The following is an 18,825-nucleotide window of genomic DNA, read 5'->3' as shown; positions in this document are numbered from 1 at the left end:
CCAGTCATTCTGCATTCTTCTTTCTTTAAAATTATAAATGTGTGTAAGCACACACACACATCTAGGCCTCATTCTCATATATATGCAGAAAATAAATAAGGAAAGGTTTTCAACAATTGTCACTGATTAGGTTATCTTATAATTTTGGCTGTCTTAATGTTTTAATCACCGGAGTGAAGCTGTAGGAATGTATCTCTAGTTCTCTGAAAAATCAGGTTCCTATCCAATGTCTCAAGCTGTTTCTGAGAGCGTATATTACCACCTTGGCCATATTCTATACAAAATAGAAATAAATGGTTATTAATGAGGTGTTGCAATGAGATTCCCTTAGTATTCCTCCTTAGACTTTCCAAGCAATTTCTCCCTAAGCCTGTAAGAATTCAGGTATCAACAAGCCACATAGAGGGGGGTACATCATGGGGTAGAAGAGAGCCTGTTTTATTAGACTGCAATAGAGGAGCATCACTACTAGAGTATCATTTCTTTGAGCACTAATTCCCACAGTACAACACACACTAGGTGCAGCTCAGCTCCCGCAATCTCTCCATGTTTTATGATGATTTTGCAGGACAGCTGGTTGCAGAGTCACTAGGGAGACTAGCCTCACCAGCTGTTTCTGATGTGTGGGGTCATGGTGTAGGAGAGAGGCCATGGTGAGTGCTGGAAATGAATGAATGAAATATGTGGTTGTGGAGGAGTACAAGTCAGAAGCTAATTATGACTCTGGACGTGAAACATAACTGAAAAGCTAAGATCTCAAGTAGAACATGGACAAATTTCAAAGACAGCTTTATCAAGGGCATCTTGGTATATATAACTTTGAAAACACCCCTCCATACTTTTGAAACAACTGTCTCATCATGTACTCACATACAAAACCCAACTGGATTCCTTTTTTTCAAAAGGAACTGCTACTTTCAATACTTTCCTTTTTCAAAGTGGTATTGAAAGGAACATCTTTACTATTTTGAAATTTACCAAATTACACATGGCTTCTTTATCAATTATAACTCTGTTTTCCCTTGCATGCCACACCCATGTCGTCATTGCTTGCCTTTACAGAACAACCTAGCGTTAAAACTAGTTATGTCTCACTACAGAATGTGGTTTATACATATCAATCACGCTAGAAGGGCTGCCCAGCAGCCACCATTTTCTCTATAAGTACTTTAAAAGCCTCTTGACATGTAAACCATTTTACTGCGTAATTCCTGAGCAGAAGTTCTGAATTCTACAGGTCATATGTATAATGTGAAAGTGCAGTTGCTGTAAAGGTACAAAAGTTGTAGTAGAAAGATCCCTAGTACTTGCCAAAACAAATTACTAGTGCCTCAGGCACATTTATTCATGCTCTGCTACGTTTCTTCATTTAAGAAGTGAGCAGGTCTACTCTCCAACAGGCCCACTCTTTTGGGTGAGGAAAGGAAACTTTCCGGCCTTTCTGGCTTTTTGAGATGGTGCACCTGTTCCTAGTGCATGTAGGAAATTAATTTACCACACTTCATGCGCCCAAAGCAGAGGGGCTAATGAAATACTCTGCAAAATACAGGATTTTACTGTATCTAAAGATTTTTCAGAAGCTTCCTGTGATGGAAAAGTTCTGTGAAACAGAGTAAGAAATACACATTGTTCTAAACTATTACTGTGAAAATCTAAGATATCCCTGACATGTCAGTCTGCAGGGTAGCTCCAAAACCCTATCTATGCAGAGGACATAATTTTTATTTTGAAAAAGATCATAGAAGCTCCCAGCAGTTCTTATCTCAATTTGGACTTTTGGTCAATCTAGTCCCAAATCTGGGAGCTACAAATGGTTTGAACCTGACTTCCTGTCCATATTCCTAGATCCTGAGGAGCACAACTCTGGCAGCCATGAGGGGTCTTGGGCTGGAATTCAGGAATTGCAGTAAGCAGGCTGCAGGGTTCATAAACTTGAGTAATCCGGAGGTTCTGTTACAACAGACTGACTGTAAATAAAACCAAAGAAAACAGGAATTGCAACTTCATATGTTGTGTTGTATCCTGACTTAGCTTCAGGGGATTGAGATGATCTGACTATTGCTGTTGCAGCTTTACAGTGCCCAACAGAGAGTTTATTATTCCTACAAAAGACATGATGCACAAAGTACTCTGACCTTGAATTTCAGCCAGTTCTTTGAAACTTGCTTCTACTTTCTTTTGAAAATAAAATTTCTTACAGCTCAAGTTTAGGATTGTCACTCTTGTGAATAATGGACAAATAAGAGAAAATCTTAGTCATAAGAAAAATTATACATCATTACACTACATGCAAACAGGTATGTGTTTATCATGTTTTGCAGAAGATACATAACCTCAGCATAGTAAAGTTGTATACCCAGTGCTGTCTGCATGCTCACAGATGCACATTTCTAGATCACCTTTGCAGTGTAACCCCGTTGTTCTATTACTCAAGGCTGTAAATGCTGTTGAGAGAATAAATTCCTCTGGGTGAAGCAGCAAGGGCCTGTTCCCATGCCTTAATATATAGGAGAAGGAACTGGACACAAGGAATGTCCATACACAAAGTAACACAGAAGCTGGAAGGATGACAGCTGATTATTCACTGACTACTGCTGTGTCAGTGGAGTTTCTGTACAGGTGGTTAAGGAGCTGCAACTGTGTTTTATAATCAGAAGAGTGAAACACTAGCTTGACTTAGGAACTTAGGACCATTTATATATTTAAAAAGACATTAGATATTAAAAAAAAAAAAAACAAAGGTAGACTGATTTACAAGTGAAAAACGGTTATGCTGTTGTTTTTACTGTGTTTGTCCTTGAAACTGTAACAAATGTGCTCAGATGAAAAGTGTGCTAGCACAATAACTTCTTCATAAAGGGAATACCACAGAACTTGCAGAGCACCCGTGAGAGTGCTACAGCCTCTTTGCAACTACTTTAGTTGAGAAAACAGTTATGTGGTAACTTGGATTTCTTTGCAAATGAGAGTGGAGCTCAGTTCGTCCAAAGCATTCAACGAAAAACTATCAAGTGTATCAATTATATCAGTTCCTTGCCTTTCTGCAAGAAATGCTAACACCAGAAAAACATAGCTTATACCAAATGAATTTGAGTCTTGCAAACAACAGTGGTCATACAGTGTATGACCAACATGAACAACATGTATGAACAACAGTGGTCATACAGGTTTACAGTGTATGTGTATAATACAGAAATGTAAAGTGTAACTTGGAGGTGTCCAAGGGTACACCACACAATACCAGAGCTAGCTCACGGAAAGAAGCTTTAAGTAAACATATGCACAGAAGTTCAGCACAGGTGTCACATGCTTTTCCAAAATAATTATTCTGTAACCCACAAGTGCTAACCTTAGTAGCACATAGCAGGATATATCCTCAGAAAGTATACCTGCTTTTCCAAGAATTCATTACAAAAGCAAAGCACCAGTCAGATAGCATTCTCTCAGACATTTTTTGTAACCTATTAGTTTCTTAATGAAAAAAAAAATCAGTAATTTTTGCCTTAGTGACAAAAAATAATCTAGTGATTTGCACATTCAAAAGGGAGTAATCTATTGCATTAAAAAAATGAGTTATGTTCCTGTAAACAGTCTGTAAGAACACCAGTCAAGGACAAAAGAGAATGATTCTTTCACTGAGAAGTTTGGTGTTAGACTGAGAGGAGGAAAAGTACTCAAATCCTTACTATTATGCTATCAAACATAGTGAAAGAGCTGAAATATGACTTTTTTATGTTATAGAGCCCTAAAACTTCAAGGAATTAACAACAGCATAACAAACAATCTAATTTTAAATGATGGGGAAGAGAAAATGAAGTATCGAGTGAGAGATGTAGGTTTAAAATAATGTATCATTACAGAGATTATTTTGGTTTGATAAAGTCAGTGATATTCTTTTCTCCAGAGGCAACACTGTTCTGTTTTCATGCAGAACAGTGTTCATGCATCACATGCAGAAATGCAGAGAAAACAGGTGAGTTCTACGTGGCTTTTCACCAGGAAAAATAAATGTTAGGAAAAAAGTCTCTAAAACTGAATAGCCCTTCACCATCTAGGATCTTGTGGTATGAGTAAGGAGAGTGTTTACACTTGCAGAGAAAAGATATGTTTGCTTAGTTCACCCTGCTTGCCAGAAACGTTGGTCAATTGCATATGCTGAAGTTAGGGTAAGAAGCAGAATGACAAAATGTTCTGGTCTGGTTTTTTAAAAAAACAGAACACCCCTCTGGGGACTTCCTGAAACTTTGCTTAAAAGATGCTGGTGCTGAACATCTGTACTTTGACAAGCAGTGTTTAAAAACTGTTTCTCATTACAGCTTTGTCTCTGAAATATATCTGTACATTTATTAATTGTAGAAGTCTGGGACAAGGGTCATGGTAAAGCATTTGTGACAACTGTTGTACAATATTTGCTTACCTCAGTAAGCACAGAAAGATGACATTGTAACCTGCATGACCATCTCATTCTCTGAAAGCTACCAATGAGATTTATTTAAAATAGCTGCCCAGAAGGTATACTTCCACATTTAAACTCTAAGCGTCAACAGATGCTGGCTTAAATCATGTCTGATTTGGTCAATGAGATGGTGCCACTAATGATATTGTTCCACAGACTGAAAGGAGATGCCAACACAACAGAACTCATTGAAGCTGGAAAGAAAACAGAAAAATGGTGAAAGAGTCTTTCAGTGTGGATAATTACGCCAGTCTTACGTGATACCTGAACTCACTTGCAGATGAGATGTTAAGAAAGCTGTGGAACATAACCATAGTAGAATGAATTGTGAGTAGCATTGTGTTCCCACAACATTCAGCTATGCTCCCACTGTACCTGTGCTTCTACAGCTCTTTCATAAATCACCATATCAGGATTACAGATGAGTTGCAATACATGTGTATAGTTTCCTTCTACTTTAACAGTTTTAAGCAGATTTTTGTGGTATAAATATCACAGTTCTCTTCAGTTGTTCTCTGGATTTAGGAGTTTGTAGATTATGTGGGATCTATACCATAGATGAAGCTGACCAGAAGGTAATGGGTCTGAGTACTAAAGATATGCTAAGCCTCTAAAATACCTTCAGTAGCATCTGTTAAAACTCATTGTTATGAATTGAGACATTTATCTTCCTAAAGTTATTGTTTCAGGCCCTCTGCAAACTCAGGCAGCTATGATACCTGTCTGCCATTTGACAACTTATCTTTTCAACAGTACCAGCTTCTCAGCAGAGCAGGTAAGAGCTGGCGATAGTGGGGAGAGGGAGAATCCTCCATCCGGATAGCATGTCTTACTATTTGAGCAATGATGAGTTAATCTACCTAGCTGCAACAGCCCTATTCCCCCTTCAGAACCTCACCAGCACATAAGGAGGGACAGAATTAGAGTCAGGGTTATTTTTAACTGTGTGTAAAAACATTTTTATGTATATTATCAATGCAGTGCTTACTATATGTGCAGGTGGTGGGGCAAGGAAATGATTTCTTTCTAAATGAAACACAAAATTCTGTGCTAAAAAAAAATATATATATATATATGTTTCCTTATTAGGGACAGTGACAGATTTTTTTTTTTTTAAGACAAGGGTTAGGTGATTAGCTAGAGACAGTGTTACCTTCCATATCATATAGCTTGAAGTAAAACTGATTCTATTAAATCCACACCATAGCACCTATTAAACCTATGGTATAGAATTACTTTGTCTCATGACCACATTCTACATCTTTTCAGCTGTTTCTTGAAAAAATGAGCTTTTAAAACCATTTCTTATAGATGTATTTATGCTAATAATACTATGTAGGGGCATCCAAAATTGAAAAGCATTTTCTTTTCTGGTTGCTCATAATTTTGCTCATACAATTCTATTCAAGCTAGAATTTGATGCATATGTTGCCAATCTGAGAAAGACTATTTCTAAAATGTTACTGAGAATAACTCAGTTTTTTCCCAGAATGATGAAAGCTGGGGGAAATGGAAGGTGCAAATACTGTACATCTCTGCACAAAGGGGAAGAGATGTACCAGTGAGAATCCTGGCAGAGATGTAATCCTTTGGGGTATCTAAGAAATTCGGTTTTGTTTTGGCCATGTTCTGAGAATTTAAAAAACATACTTTGCAAAAACACCCTGGATTTATTATACAATAAAGCTAGCCATCTGCCAACACTCTATTGGCACTGCTTGTATGGACATATATACACCAAATGGAAATTTCCACTGACTTAGAGAGGCTTTCAGTGCTCTATTAAGAGTTTCACATGCATACATAAGCTGCATACAATTTACATTGGTTTTGGAAAATATATCAATTGCCGGAACAATCAAAAATTGCCAAGGCAATCATGTATTAATGCTAGTCTGCAGTCCTTCTGGCATTTAAAAGAAATTACAAATTTAAATTCAGTAATCCCCCACAACATATAACAAGAATTAGTCTGTGGTTCAGTGAGATTTTAGCAGCATCCCTGTTCAGATTTGTTATAGCAGGATCAACTACCAGATTAAGAATGCAGGAAAGCCCCATATGCACTGTGAAGTTTTTCAAGATTCTATAAAGCCCCAGACTAGTATGTAAATTAGTACCAATGTAATATCATTTATTTACCCCAAAAATTGCAAAACAAGTATTTCTCTGATCTATTAACAAACAGCTCACCATTTCATCAAAATTTTGCAGGCAACATCTGAAGATGGACTAGGCTGTCATGTTCTAACACTTCTCAGCTGGCTCTATTGTAAATTCCGCTAGTGGAAATACTGACAGCTGTTTAGTTTAAAAAGCTCAATACATACTTTTCAGCTGCTGTACCTCAGCTGGTCTTACTCTGGAACTAAGTGGTTAGAATTTCTACCTCTCTTCTTGACCGGTTTTAAAAGCTACTGTTGAAGACAGTAAAGGCTTCATAACCACATACCCATTCTGCTTGTGCCTTTGATGTCCAGGGATACTCTAGTTGGCTGCAGGACCAAAGCAGATGGAAAGCTGCAAAACGCATAGCAGCAACACAATGCTCTCTCGTGAATTTTTCAGGTGCCTCTATTCCAAGAACTCATATAACCGAACAACAGAGAGCAGTCTGGTAGAAATATAGTGTGCAATAAATCTAAGATAGTTTATTGATCCATTGACTGCAGTGTCAATAGATACCCAGTCACAAATATTTTGCCTGTAATTCCTAAGAGCACTAAGAAAGTGCTGTAACTCATTGCAGAAAATATTTTCCTTGCATTGGAGGTCATTTCAGGATATGCTTACTTTAATACCATTTGACTTGTGCCAAGTTCCTGGTTAGTAAGTGGTTTTTATGTTAGGACTGCAAAAAAGCTTCTGAGGTCGTTTTTCTACCAGCAACTACAATGGTGGCACTCTGAACTTTTAAAAGTTTTCTTTTATATTAAGTGGAGGCCCTGTAAAATCTGCTGAATCTGCAAGACCTGAAAAATACAGGATATGTGTGTCTGACTTCAGTGCCTGCACTTAAATAGCCCACATTGTCTAGTAATTGTTAAACTGAACACAGCAAGATAATGATCTCACTGCCCATGCGAATCTACCTAATAAAAGCCAAGTGGGTAACAAAGGAAAAAAAGGATACCTATAGAAATTCTATAGAAAAGACCCTTCAAAGGTTGTCCTGCATTTGAACAGCAGAATATTTTTTTGGTTCCATCAGCACTGACTTCCAAACAGCTGATCCAAGATTGGAAGGGGGCAGGGGGGAGTTGGAACATGCTTAACTTATAAAACAGAACTAGAAACCACATGTCCAGTATAAACAAGTTCCAGGTTTCTGCTCTTGGATGTACCATAACCATGTTCAGCCAGACAATAACACAGTGCAACAGTTGTATTTTAAATGGTCAAAGGTGCCTTCTTTTCAGATGAAATCCAATTGCAAGTTTGTTTCATAAAGAACTCCAGTTTAGCAGGAGATTTGTTTATGCACAACTCATGTCACGCACAAATACTTTACAGTGTCCTGCAGGAAAGTATGTGCTACTGCAGAAAAATCAGCAGATCATTCAGGACACTTTTTCCATAAGTCTGTGATTAATTTCTAATACAAACACAGCTATCAATTGCACTCATCCATTCATTTAAAAGATTCTTTGTCGGTTTACTCCAGACCATCTGTAAGACTTAAGTCTTGCTAGTGAGAAGGGAAGTGCTGCTACCAGTGTCTAGGATGAGGAAAAAAACTGCAAGGTGATCCATCCTCACCACTTCCTGTATTAGTAAGCCTCGTTACACTGGACCCAAGTACCACCTCCATGCTAAAAGGAAGATGGTTTTTGGGAAGAGAATTCAGTTAAGTTTCTGATTTTTCACTAGATACCCAAAGTCTTCAACCTGCAGAAAAGGCAGTCTCTGAACACTATATTCTGTGAATGATGTTAACTGCAACAGCCATACCGTAGTTGGTATATTTTTTGTTAATTACCCTCTGCTCGACTACATTAATACCACAGGTTGGCAACTCACTGCCTGAGCTAGATTTGTCTTGGTAACTGTCTTGGTCTCAGCAAAATGTGATTTACAAAGAATAGTGGAAGTCACAAAAAGATTCTTCTTTTTTTCCTATATTTTTTTTTTCTTGGTTTATTGAGCATGTTCCAGTGCAACACAACCATGTGAGTCCCCTCAGATTCAAAGCAATGCTCATATATCTTTTAAACAGATTGTCATCTTCCTCTTCCCTCCTCACTCAGCAAAAGCAAACTGGAAAAGTGGGGAAAATTATGGAGAGAGACTATTTAGCTATGCTGATTATAACTCTTTCAATGACAATGGTTAAGAGGAAAAAAGAAGGTGGTTTTCACAGTAGACCCTCTCTCCATCACAGTTATAGCAATGGCAAGTACAGATTTACTTTAAAGGCTTTTTAGCTACAATACCTAAACTCTGTTAATTGTTATCAGAAGCTTTATTTCTGTGACTTCTGCATGATTAATATCTCTGTACAGACTGGGGAGAAAAAAAGAGGGAAAGGACAGGAGGGGAAGCCTTTCACAGGAAAACCTGTTTAGTAATCAGGAGATTTAATTCTCTCTACTAGATAATACTACTCAAGTGTGTGGTAAATACCATTGTCAGCCAGTTGTATTCTCCATGCAACCAATTTAACCCTAACTCTTTTGTAGCTGAATTAACTGGAGCCTATTATTCAATCCTGAACCAGTCAGGTAAAAAGAATGAGTGAGAATAGTTTTACCTTTCTTCCTGACTTCAGCTTGTTTTGAAAAATACAAGTTTTAAAACTTGCTTAATCTTTTAAGAAATGTATGCCTTGTGCTTATTTCAAAGATTTTTAACACTAAGACACTTACAGCATATACACCTCTTATTTGTTATCCTCAATGAGCATACACTGTTTGATCCAGGCTTAGGATCAATACTTTTAACTAATAACTATATTCTTTGGAATTGCATGTTAGAGTGAGGACTTAGGCATGTCTGTAAATGAAAGTATTTTTATGTTTTCAACTGACTCATTTTTTTAATGTGTTGAAACTTTCTTAAAAGAAGTAAGAAAGGAGTTGCATAGCTCTTTCAGAGCAAACAAAACCAATGCTTTGCAGTTTTGTATTGTTTTTTAAAATACAGGCTTATTAAAAGACCACCAGTTTTCAGAAAAATGCAGGAGCAGGCTACTGAACTATTTAATGCTGAGAAAGAATGCTTATGGTTCAGGCTGGAAATATAACTGTCTCATGAGGCTGGCATTTTAAGCTGCCCTACAGCTACCATTTGAGCCCATCTCAGAGAATAACCTTAGAGAAAATATTTTGATGCACTCAGCAAAGAGAGGAGGTGGAAGGCAGTAGGAAAGCATTATGGGACACAACAGCCTAGAGGCACACTGGAGCTTTTGGATAGTCTGGCTGTATGCTAACAATAGTGAGTTAAACATGCAGAGCCAGGTAGCTGTTTCTAACTTTTAACACAAGAAGTCAAAACCAGGAAGCCCAGACACTAAAACTGAAATTGCTGAGCAACATGCAGAAGGCCGAATTCACTTAGTCTGTACTCTTGCCTGTGGGAAATCAACACTGGGGAAAGGCCTTTCCAATTTCCCCTGGCACCCTGTTCAGAGGGAGTGCAGCTTCCCATTCAGTGCTGGCATCCAGAACAGCTCAACTGGCAGCTCAGAGGATGGATTGAACCAGTGGTACCCACTCATTTCATCCCACTCTACAAAAGAGCAATCTACAGCCCTGTTTTCCTCTGCTCTTGTGAGTGGCACAGGAGGCATTAGATTAAGTTTCTCCTCTTGTAATCTTCTCCTGCAAAGGCATGGGTCTTCACAAACACTGCCGCTTGCCACACACATGCATGTAGACCCCTCCTAGAGGCACTGTGTGCCTACAGGCAAGTTAAAGGAAACCCAAGCTAGTCTAGTCCACTTTTTTTAGCTAACCAGCTACGTTTCTGGTAATCGCCAGGTGCTAAAATGGAAGATAAACTTTATTTCACTGATATGTGAACTTGCTTTTCCGTACACTGGTTAATCAGTTTCTTCACATGCACACAGGTAGCATCTTGATTCAGATCAACTTCAAAGAAGTTGTGCTTTACCACTACATTCTGAATTAATGTAGTCAGAGCAAATTGGACAAACTAGAACCAAAAGTGAAAACCAACCTCCTGTTTAAAACATATTATCTGTACTTTATATAAAGACCTCTTTACCAGTGTAAACACAGGCCAAATACTACTCCAGATTGTCCAACCTAATTGTTATGCTGTGTCACACTTGTCACAGCATGGTCTGATTGCTTTATATCTCAGATTGCTTTCAAATACCAAATACATTAGGAATTTTTCCATCGTCACGTACCCCAGTTACAAAGTCATCAGAAAATTTTTGCTTAAGGAAACAAGATATAATAATTAAGGGGGGAAAAGGGTACATAAAAACTAAAATTTTTCATATGGGTTCATTAGAGTTGTCCTCAAAAATGCAATTAGAGAGATTTAATGTAAAGAAATAGAAATTACAAGTGAATGCAAATGAGTCAGTCTTTTCTACCTATTTCAGTTCAGCTAGTATTTCACGAATAAAGGTTAGACTAAAAAGAACAACAGATATCAAATAACATATCCCCCATAACTGCAAGGTTAAACAGGCTGAATGCATAGCTGCCCAAGCTCACTCTGCTAGCTTGAGACCAACAAAAGTCTCGACCACTTTCTCTTGGATGAGTCCTAACCTGACATCTATGAGCAAGGATAATATAATTAGGATGGCCTTCTCTTCTTCCTGTGCCCCAACAGCCATGCAGAAGTCAGCTGGTTTAGTAATAGTTACAGAGGAGTGACCATTAAGCCACGTAGCCCCCAAGTTTGTTTGACTGCAAGACTTGATCATCATAAGATTCCAGACTGAGGCTGGTGCCCACATCTCTTTAGTTTATGCTAATTTGTGCAAACACATTTAATTCTGATTATCAAAAAGCTGTTTTGGTGTATGATGTACTGCTTAGTGAGTAGAATTAGTAAGTTTATGATGTTTCAATGGAATTAAATGAAGGTTTATTTTGTGCTTTCTCTGCATTCATGATGGCATGCTAATGAAGATGGCTAAAAGCTTAAGAGGTCACAGTGATAGGGGATGCGGTGTGTGTGCTGCAGTAGATAGGATTCTTGTGCTCCCTGCCCAAAATCCAGACAAATTTTCTCTACTTATAAATACATACTATAATGCAATAAGCTGAGGCTCTCTACAACCTCTCAGAACATAGCAGTCCTGGACAATGCTTTAGGAGATTGTAGCCTGGCTATTAGGCTCTGCACTGTCTCTCTCTTACCACCCATGCAACAAAGGAAACGAACTGGTTTGCAGTGATTCCAGAGAGCTTCCAAACCTTCCTAGTGACCCCTGATGAAAACCTGCTTAGAGGAAGGAGAACTTTGTCATGTAAATGGTTTATCTGACTTTTCTGAAAGTCCTTTGTGTTTAGGAGTTTTCTCAGGAGCAGAAAGGATTTTTAAAACTGGTATGACGGTGAAATTTTTGTATCAATGGGATCAGTATAGCTTGGGACAAACAGGGTGCTGCATCTGTGGATCACAACACAGCTTCTGAGATCCACAGGAACCTCACTGGAAAAGAATTTGGACTTGACATCTACCCACTGACACTAAATATAACCTTCTGGTAAACATTAAAATTTCAAGGGCTTTGTGGCTGATGATCACATTGAACTCCAGGACATCCAGTGAGAGAGTAGGGTGGAAAACATAAACATGAATAAAAATACAAGGGGAGGGGAAGGTTTTGAAAGCTGGTGGAGAGAACGGCAAAGACGTTGGTGACTAATGTTTTCTGCCTGATTCAAGAGTTTGTCGATTTAATAAAGATGAAACATTCATACGGCTGAGATAGCTTAACCACTAGTTTACCAAACACAAGTAACTACAGACTGCTTTAGCACATTATGTTCTAATAGCGAACTTAATTCTAAACCACTGTACTCAGAGCAAGGGCCTAAAGGCAGATGCTGCTTCCTTTGCTGTTCCATCTTGCTCCTTCTGCTTTAAATAGCATAATTAGCATCCCCTGCACTATGATTTTTGCTTTAGACATCTGAGCACTGAAATCTGGCTATAACTATCAGAAGGATTTCACACGGGGCACCACACAGCTAGAAAATAGTACTACCTTTCAGTCCCTTCCAGCCACTGTGGGCTGGATTTGACCCAATAATACCTGGAAGGCTCTATATCTCTCTGTCACACCATAAGCTCAACTATCTCGTCTCTCCTTTCTCCAGGCATGAAGAACAAAGCCTTTAGTTTCTGAGCACAGTAGCAGACAAGGACAAGCAAGTTTCTAGAGCAGGTCATAAACTGCGCTATTCAAATATCTCTAGCACTATCATCAGTATCTTCTAACTTGCAGTGCTGTTCTTAGCCTTCAGTTCACCCCTAAATACCAGCTCATCTAGTCATACAACACATGGAAGAAGTTCCACTACATAGCAGAAGTTTCTGATTGTTTCTTAGTAAACAGATTTGGGAGTTACTGGGGTAGATGTTTCAAGCACCTTGCATGTGTACTTGGAGTACTTTCACCACTGCTTAGTAAGGTGGATAGCCACCACCCTATCCATCTGACAGGTGGGCAGACTGATGTGTACATGTTACTTAACTAGTTCAGGACGACTAGAAAGCAGAGGAGATCCAAACCCCTTGTTCTAAATCAGTAATGCCCGCTATGTGTCTTGTAAAAACAAACATTTGCCAGTCCTGGAAGTCATCATTTATTCTGTTAGCTTAACTCCTACTATCATAGAAACATTTTTCAAGCCCATCACAATTTCTTTTAAAGAAAGAAAAAAACCCAAACACCTTCAAAAACATTCTGCAAGAGGAGTAAGAGGCATTTAAGCCTGTTTAAAACTCAATCTAAACAAAGATAGACCTGTTGCCAGTTAAGAGGGAAACTTGGCAGCTTTGTTTAAAGCTTCCCACACAGACACTGGAGATGCAAGAAAACAAAGAAACTGTAGACCCGAGGGTCCTACCACTCCTAGGGCAAAACCAGTCCCTTCCCTGTTTTTCCTCTAGCTCTCACAGACAGACACATGCTTTCTTCTCTCAGTGTCATTAGCTATGGCAATAACCAATTGGATAAAATACAGGAAATGAAGAGTTAAAAAAAAAAAAAAAAAAAAAAAAAAAAAAAAAAAAGGAACATAAAAAAACCCAGAAAACTTGGAGGCAAGCCAGCGTCCCCGAATGACTCGGCTCAGCCAGCAGCCCCGAGCGACACTCCCCAACCGCCCTGCCCTCCCTCCCCTCTCCTCTCCTCTCCCCGCAGGACGAGCACAGCCCAGCCCACTCCTCTTTATCAGGCACAGGAGTTCCTCTTCTTGTTCTCTTGTTGGTTTGGGAGCCCAGAAACATTGCTAAATTTATCTTTCACTTTTAGGACAATGGCAAATGCCAGAAATGAGAAAGCAAAATAACTGAAAATTAACGGAGACAATTCCCTGCAATCCAAGTGGAAGCACCTTTTCTTCCTAACTCCCAAAGAGGCAAAAAGCAGTTACACAGTGCAAAGCAGGGCAGGCTGCCTGGGGTGCCAGGAACACGCTGTTCCTTTGGCTGTGTGGCACACGGAATTGTTCATCCATATGCTCAAACTTGATCAGGCTTTCTTCTTTCCCATGGATAACAAAACATACCCTCTATTTAGAAGGCATCTTGCTTTATCGCAGGAAGGCAGCAGGAAAAACTGAAGGCACGCTGAAGAGGTATGGCTGGTGTGGGTGAGGGTGTCACCTCTGAGCTAAAACTATTTGAGTCATTAAGTCATGTTTAGTTCTGAGGCTCTTTTTCTTAATGTTCTTTATAAGTGAACTGACCATAGATCTTAGAAAACTAATTTGTTGTCTGAAATTGCTCAGTGGAACAGCTTGCACAAGCCTACTCTAGTCAGAGTGGTGTCTCACCATATGAGCTGTGATCAGTGCCTCCAGCAGAGATCCCTCTCCTCAATTTTTGGTGCTCCCTGTCTGACCAGAAGCCACCCTGCTCCCCAGCACCAGGCAGAGGCACAAGGTCTGGTAAGTCATGAGGCCTGCTTCAAGATGGCACTCCTAATACTCTCAGTGCGTAACTTTCACAGCACTTGCAAGACCTCCACTTTTTCCATGTGTGTGTGTCTCGTAAATTACAATAGCAATAAAAAAGTGGTCAGAGACATCTTCACCAAGAAGTAAACACTGAACACTCATCAGAACAAGTTAGGGTTTTGCATTCAGATGTTTTTTGTTTTGAAATCAGTTCTACCCAGCTGCGAAAAGCTTTTTTAGACTGCCCATGTCCCCCTCTCTTACATATATGATAAATGTCTCCTTGTGACGCATGTTCAGCCTCTCATCTGCTTTCCTGCCTACTCTAGCTTTCACACAAGTGCCTGCTAAAGAAAGAAACAGGCACACAGCCATTCAGGTGCCTCTAGAGCATTTAATTTTAAAATACCAAGGGGACTGATGCTTGCATGGGAAGTGCTAAGCTAGTATAAAGGTACTGACAGAAGCACGGGGTAGAAAAAAGTAGATGAGGGAGAGTAAGAAGCATTGGAAAGGGAAGTAGAAGACGCACCAAACAAGGCGGCTAGCAGCTAAGAATTACAGCTTGGTACAACCCACACGCCATTCCCTGTGACATTAAGTAAAAAAAGGGGCAACATTAGCTTTGAATCTATGCCCAGTAATGTTTATTCCCAGAGGGGTTTTTTTTGTTGTTGTTTGGTTTTCCCAATCTTGAGTTCTGAGAGGTGAAACCATAATGGTGGCCAAATACAAGTTTGTTTGGTTTTGTTTTTTCAACATTCATTTTAATTACCAAGCTGTAACAAATAAATCTCTGGCTGGATCGTAACTAACCTGTGTGGGTCCTTAGATGAGCTTTAAGATGGGAAGATTTGCCATAAACTTTTTCACACCCCACATAGTGGCATTTGTGCTTTTTCTGGGGTGATCCAGGGTCAGTCCAGCTTCTCCTGCGTTTGTTCTTTTGTCTGGGGCTTGGCTCAGTTACTGCAGCCAGGCTAGTAGGTGTGGCTGCTCTTCCTCCTCCACGCTTACCAGCCGAAGACACACTTTCTTCCCCAAACTCCTTAGAAGCAACAGAAATGTGTATTTGTTCTGTGATATCAAGAGTGTCCATTTTTTCCATCCTTAGAGTGGGTGAGTTTGGGACATGCTGGTTCAGATCTGCTAAAATGCTAGCTACCATGAGTAATGATCCATTGTCTTTCCCAGTTTCTCTGCCTTCTCGCATATCTTCATTTGATGAAGGAGGTATTGCTGCATCGGGTTGGGGATCAGTCTTCCCTTTGGGACTATGAATAATAGCACGACTGGACATAGAAACAAGGCACTCTGCTGCAAAATGATCCACGTATGCTGCTGTTGCCATTTTTCGTAAGTTTAAAAGATATCCAAACAGAAGAAAAAAAAAAAAAAACAAAAAACAAAAAACCAAAACCCACGACACCGCTCTTTCCCTTTTAAAAAAGATTATGTGAGCAGACTTTTCCCTCTCTTATTTCTTAGGATCTCTTTGTAGAAGTAAAGGCTGATCTAGCAGCCATCAAAAACATACTTTGTTCGTGACGATCACACCCAGCCTGTCCCCAAATCAAAAAAAGCATTAGAAGTCCAATAGAAGAGAAAAAGAAGAGCAGCTAGATCCTGGCACTGGCAGCTTGTTGCTTGAAGTATGAATTAATGCTGTTTTTTCGAGAACGCAATGAAATAAAGACGCGGTTTCCCCAGCCCTTCCATTGCGTTGTGACAGGAGCATGAGCTTTCCCCGTTACCGCTCCCCGGAGCCGCCCGGACCCCCGCGGGGGCGTGGCCTGGGGAAACATCTGGGCCTGACGTCACCGCGAAGCCACATCCTGCGCCGCTCAGGTTGGCGGGGCCGGGAGCTCGGCGACGCGCGAGCGGGGCGGGGCAGCGCGCCGGAAATGAAAGGAAGCGGCCGATTGGCTGGCGGGAGGGGGGGCGGGGCCGCGCGTACCCAGTCGCGCGCCGCGGGGGCGTGCGGCACCTCCCCGAGCCACCCCGCCGCAGGACCGCAGCGCGCACAGCGGAGGGCGCGGGCCCCTCCGCCGGCGGGAAAGCACTCGCGGCCCCCCCTCACTTCCCCTCCCCGGGCAGCGGTCCCGGCGGCTGTGCCATCGTGAAGCCCACAGCCCGCTGCACAGGCCGTTCCCTCCGACGAGTCAGGGCGTGCCGCATCGGAGCTTACGCTGCTAGGGACAATTTAACAGGCGCTGAACTGCTAAAAGGAAGAGGTTAAGAAAGCGTGGTGAAGTTGGAACTGACACCAGTGACAGGAGAGAGCTAGACTACACCGTTTGGTCTACAGCTATACAGATGGAGTTCCTGGGTAGATTGTAATATTTTGTGACAGGTTTAACTAGCTGCTAGGGAATACGCTTTAAATCGCCTCCCTTTCTGTCAAAGCTCTTCTCGCTATAGCACTCAGCTGCCTCTAAATTATTTAAAAGTACAAATGAAAATAATTTGCTTTTCATTATTATTCTCAGCTTGCAAAAGACACAGCTCTGCCAGTTTTACAGAGATGAATGCCTGAGCGAACAAAACAGTTGTGTGACTAACTTAGGAAGCTAAGGTAAAGAAATGCATCTGACTTGAGATCTGAAAGCAGTTAGTCTGCGGTGCTTCTTACCTTCTGTTGCAACATGTTTCTCCAGGCTAATTTCTGGGAAATTCCTGTCTTTAGTATAGATGGACATTTTCTCTGAGACAAAGTCAGAAAGCAGGAGGGCTTCTTGGAAGCCTTTCTTTCTGGATGGAGAGTTTTGGACTTTGAGGGGGTGTGAGAGGAAGTGAACATCTCTCAGAAACTCAAACGGTTTTGGTGTTAGCTTGAGTAAAACATTGGTTTCATACACATGAAAATAACTTATTCAGGAGTAATGTCTGCTTATGTGAGCGCTGCAATTCATGAAAAAACATGCTTTAGGTTCTCATTCAACACTTTCCCTCCGGGTCAGGCTCACTGGTGAGCTGCATCTACCACAGTGCTCCAAGTCTGCTGTCTTAATAGTGCAGCCTGTAGTGCTCTGTGGGACTTGAGTTACTGCGGCAAAGGGAGGAATAAGGCATACAACCAGAGCGGGAGGATGTGGTTTAATGCTGAGTTGAGCCAGATCATTTTGATGTAGGCATATCACATCATTTGTTCTGCTGAGCATATCTACAGGAAGTGTTTACGCATTTCCAAAGAAAAAGGTTGAGCTTGAGATTTACCGATTTATTGCTAGATGGAAAAGGAATTCTGGGAAAAACATTTTTATAAGACATTTTAGCTGAGTTCAAACTCAACTTCCTCTTTGAGGGAGGAGGATTGCTTAAATAGACCTACCTGGCAGTTCTTTAGAATTAGTAATAGATTCAGAGCAGAAACCCTGCAGCTCTCCCAGTTTGAAGAGAACATAGATCATTTTCAGGGGAGTAAGGAAAGGGCAGAGTTTAGGCACAAGTTCTCAGTCCTTACCCTAACATCAAGGACCATTATCAGTAAATGGATAGGAAAAGGGAGACCTGGACCATCCTGGTTGCCAACCGCCAGCTTTGCCCCAGCACTGACAGGGGGGTTCCTGTTATCTCTGTGCCTGCACCCCATGCGTCCCCCCAGCACTGCCGGGCCCCTCTCCTACCACTGCTCCTCGCTGCTGTCTCATCCCACGATGTTCCTCCATAGTGTGTCCTGGCCATGCTGTCGGCCCCACTGTGTAGCCATGGCTTCTCCAGAGCTTCCTGTGGCTCAGAAGGGCTGGTGTGGCCTGTCCCCGGCCAGAGGAGAGGTGCTGGCAGAGGCCAACAGCAAGTTCCACAGATCCTGAAAATGTCCCCCCCTCAGCGTGGCCATCTGTCTGCCTGGCATGAGAGAGTGCCAGGAGACGTGATTGGTTGCTCTGCCCCCTTCTGGAACCTTCTGAGGAAGGCCAGCCAATCAGGAGAGGACTGACATGCTGTGGGAGGCTCTCCTCAGTGGTGGGTTCTCTGGGCACTGTGTTGGCACAGAGGTGCCTGTACCTTCTGAGGGGTTATTTTGGGTGATAATCTGATGCTGCTTGTGTTTTGCCTTTATCGCATGAGCAGGCAGAACACAGCTCCCTCCATTCCCGGAGTCTTTGGCCTGAGGAGAGAGGCACTGCGTCCTGTGCACAGCTGGGCCCGCTGGCAGTAGGTGAGCGGTGAGGAGGTAATGGATGGCTATACCAGATGGCAGGGAGAAGTCCTAACTTTCTTTTTCAACAGATCTGTTAGGTTAAAACCTTG

The 18,825-nt window shown here is 41.1% G+C and overlaps 1 protein-coding gene across 1 annotated transcript in view; it reads right to left on the bottom strand.

The window, feature by feature from the left end:
• Positions 1–16,389, bottom strand: part of KLF13 (Kruppel like factor 13) — a 35,123-nt gene extending 18,734 nt beyond the window's left edge. The window contains exon 1 of the mRNA XM_009975935.3: positions 15,391–16,389. Coding sequence (XP_009974237.2) covers positions 15,391–15,925 — 535 coding nt within the window. The 5' untranslated portion in view covers positions 15,926–16,389. The remainder of the gene's footprint in view (positions 1–15,390) is intronic.
• Between the last annotated feature and the right edge of the window lie 2,436 nt (positions 16,390–18,825).

This window comes from Tyto alba, unplaced genomic scaffold (genome assembly GCF_018691265.1).
Source record: "Tyto alba isolate M040663 unplaced genomic scaffold, T.alba_DEE_v4.0 Super-Scaffold_41, whole genome shotgun sequence".
Classification (NCBI taxonomy): Eukaryota; Metazoa; Chordata; class Aves; order Strigiformes; family Tytonidae; genus Tyto; species Tyto alba.
This window is presented reverse-complemented; position numbering and strand designations above follow the sequence as displayed.